Source organism: Benincasa hispida, chromosome 11 (assembly GCF_009727055.1).
Source record: "Benincasa hispida cultivar B227 chromosome 11, ASM972705v1, whole genome shotgun sequence".
NCBI lineage: Eukaryota > Viridiplantae > Streptophyta > Magnoliopsida > Cucurbitales > Cucurbitaceae > Benincasa > Benincasa hispida.
Genome location: NC_052359.1, coordinates 76,434,386 through 76,437,809, shown reverse-complemented (window position 1 = coordinate 76,437,809; position 3,424 = coordinate 76,434,386). Strand labels below are relative to the sequence as shown.

Below are 3,424 nucleotides of genomic sequence, written 5' to 3'. Positions count from 1 at the left end.
AAATCATTTCATAATCACTTTAAACTAAGTAACCAAATACTACAAAATATGTTTTTTTCTTTCTTTTTCCTATCATTTCAAGTTTCACTTACCGAACTTTCTGGTTTCTTAATTGGTACTTCTCCCATAAGTGTTTCTAAAAGTCTTCCCAAGCTCAGTCTAAATTGTCTAAACTCCCCTCTTAAGATGCTTCCCAAACGTCCTCGATTTGTGTGTGTCGTCCTTGCGTAGGGACCATCCTTTCAATTTTATCGGATGTCCCCAAAGAAAGAAACCCCTTCCCAAACACCCTTGAAGTCATGGATCAAACTATGGAGGTAAGTTGTAACCTATCTAGGACATTCACAGTTGTCCTGGGTGTTGCATTCAAGTTCTTTAAAGATGAGAAATTTCCAATGTGCTTCATATAAGAGTTGATAAAATGTCAAAGCATTCAAAACATCAGGAACTTAAACAACTTATTTAATGTGATTACTATCTCAGAAACAAATTCTAAGATGAATATATATCTTCAATATCAAACTGATCAATGCATGGTTGCTTTCTTCTTATAATTGTTTTTAGTGAACAGTGTAGAAATAATCTGCTTAACTGTCTATCACATGACTCTGTTTAGCCTTTTTTTCTTTTTCTAATGGGAGACCAACTTTCACTAAGATAAAAGAAAAGAACTAAAAGAAGAAGAAAGAAAGAACGAACCACCAAATGAAAGGCTCAGCCAAAAGATATGAATACAAAAGCAGACAAAAAAGAAACCCAACTTTTTCAACAAATGATGATTACATATCAAATTTGAATTGAAAGCCAAAAGAACATTCAAATGTGGAAAAACTCCAAAATAAAGCGCTTCAAGCATGTTTAGGCATGTATGAAGCAAACTACAAGGACCTTGATGAGAAGGTTTGGAAATTTACTTGAGAGAGAAGCTAACCTAAGTTCTAAGAGAACTATGAAAATAGTTTGTCAAAAGATAAGTCATAAACCAGATGCAAGTCATGAATTAAACAACTATGGTAGCCACCTATCTAAGATATTCGTCCATAATTTCCTGCCTTTTGCATTCTAGTCCTCAAAGATGCGACATAACTAGAATATGCTTCATATAAGTGTTAATAAAATGGCATGTAAAAAAAAGGTATGTCAAAACAAAATCAGTAGTTTTCTTTTATGAAAAGTCAAACTTTCAATAGGAAAGGAATGAAAGAATAGAAGGGCATTCAAAAAGTTAAATCCACAAAAGGGAGTCCCATTAGAGAAAAAGACCCAAATCAAGAAGAATAAGATCTAACGAATAATTACAAGAGATTTAGTCACCGACGTCCAAAAAACCTAACGAGGGACCAAAGAGAAACATGTCAAACATCAATAATCAATAATTCACACTATTTGAGAAAACAGTTTCAAGATATAAACCTCTTTAGAACTTGAGGACACAATTGTACAACTTATATAGCAAATCTCGTTCAAGTAAGGTCGTAAGATATGAACATCTTTAATACCAAACAACATTGAGAATGCATATAAATGTTTAGAACACCATCCCAACGCAGAATAGTGCTGCTTTATAACTACATAACTCAATATATGTTGAAGAACGCATGAAAACATCATCATCTTGTTCTTTCTTTCCTTTTTTTTTTTTTTTTTTTTTTTTTCCTTTCTTTTTTGCCTTGATAATGATTATACACTGTTCATGGAAAATGAACAAATAAATCCTACAAGTACGAAGCAGCAGCAAAGAAGAAGCATTTTGATTTCATCATTGTAGGAATAAATGATTGAGTAAATACCTAAAATATTTGCATTCAGAAGCAGCAATCTGGGCACTTTATCAAGCCATTTTCATTGCAATCAGGGCATCTTCTCAATTCTCCTTCATCTTCTTCAAACACCTTCCTGCTGCCATAGCAGTTAGGGCATGGCAGAAACCTTGCTTCTCCACACCTTTCACACTCAGTTTTCACATCCCAAACTGGAAATCCCACCAAAAGCTTCGCCAATTCGCCATACTCGTTTAGCTGTTTGATTTCTTCAGCACCACCTATGTATTTTCCCCTTATGAAAACTTGCGGTAAACTCACTGTCTTCCCTCCAATTGCACTCTGCAACTCTTTTCTATAAGATGAATCCATGGAAATGTCCCGTTCATCCACTGGAACTCTGAAACCCCTGAAGATTGTACGAATGGAACAACAATCCTCATAGGTCTTTCGGATTCCTCTCAAGCTCGTGAAGTAGATTACTACTTTGTCTTCTCCGCCGGGAAGACGGAACCAATTGTTGGAGAATGAAGAACAAATAGGACTCGAACCGACTGATTTAACGTTTTTTCGGTAGCCATTGGAGCCTAATTGCCGGGAAGAGAGAGCTCGTCGGTAACTGAAAACGACATTAGGGTCCAATTTCGCGAGGAGAGCTTCTTCAGACAAATGCTGCCAAAGCGGCTTAACCAAGGAAGACGGCGCAGCAGAATCCACCGATTTGTCCAAGAAATTACCCGATCCGACGAACTTGAAAGGGGTTTTCTCAATCGCGAAGTCGGGGTTAGGAATGGCGTCGGAAGTGAAATCAAAGGCGTCATCGAGGCCGTCCATTAGTTCCCATGTATTGATGACGGAATCCGGCGACAATGCGTGGTCGGAATCAGGCGTGTCCGGTGAATGAGAGTGGTCGGCGTTTTGGTCGCCGGAGAATTTCAAGGGATTCGTCTTGGGGCGGTCAATAAGAAGGAGAGAACCGTAGGTGGTTGAAGTGAGAGTAACGAGATGGTGCGTGTCGCCGTCTCTGATGGGGGGATGGTGAATGAGAGGAGTGGGAAGAGAGAAAGCTCTGGAAACGGGGGGAGAGGAAGAAGAAGAAGATTCAGGGTTAGTGGAAGGGAAAGTGATGGGTCTGGAAGCAGAACAGCCCATAGAGAAAGAATAGAAGAATTGGGTTTCACTCTGTAAACTAAAAGGCTTCGTCGTCGTCGTCGTCGTCGTCTTCTTTTTCTTCTTCTTCTTCTTGTTCTTCTTGTTCTACTGATTCTGGTTGTTCAAAGTTCATGCTCTGGTAGAGAAAAATGGTGGGTGAAGTGAAGGAGAGTAGTAGTGAGGAAGTGCAGAATTGGGTGAAGAAGAAGATGAATCAAATCTCTCTCTTCTTAGTCACGGAAAAAGACCAGAAGAGACGCGGTTGGGATGGGACTTGGAAATGCCTTTTATTTTTTTTATTTTTTTTATTTTTTATTTTTAAATTTATTTTAAATTTAGTTTTTTTTTTATTAAAAAAAAAAAGTACACTCTCTTTACAAAAGTAAATAGCATCTTTTCCACTTTGAAATTTGGATATATGTTTTTTTAAAAAAAATATATATTTTTAATCATAAATTTCAGAATGTTATACATCTAGTCTTTGAGTTTGGTTTCAATATAATAAATTTAAA

General features: G+C 37.1%; 1 protein-coding gene across 1 annotated transcript; it reads right to left on the bottom strand.

Annotated features, from left to right (window-relative positions):
• Positions 1 to 1,398: 1,398 nt before the first annotated feature.
• Positions 1,399 to 3,184, bottom strand: LOC120091929 (uncharacterized protein At3g28850). The gene has a single exon (XM_039050099.1). It carries the CDS (start codon positions 2,910 to 2,912, stop codon positions 1,806 to 1,808), a length of 1,107 nt encoding a protein of 368 aa, XP_038906027.1. The 5' UTR covers positions 2,913 to 3,184; the 3' UTR covers positions 1,399 to 1,805.
• Between the last annotated feature and the right edge of the window lie 240 nt (positions 3,185 to 3,424).

Bases quoted from the DNA above. Each gene is read 5' to 3' on its own strand.
- LOC120091929 (XM_039050099.1), bottom strand. From the start codon at position 2,912: ATGGGCTGTTCTGCTTCCAGACCCATCACTTTCCCTTCCACTAACCCT.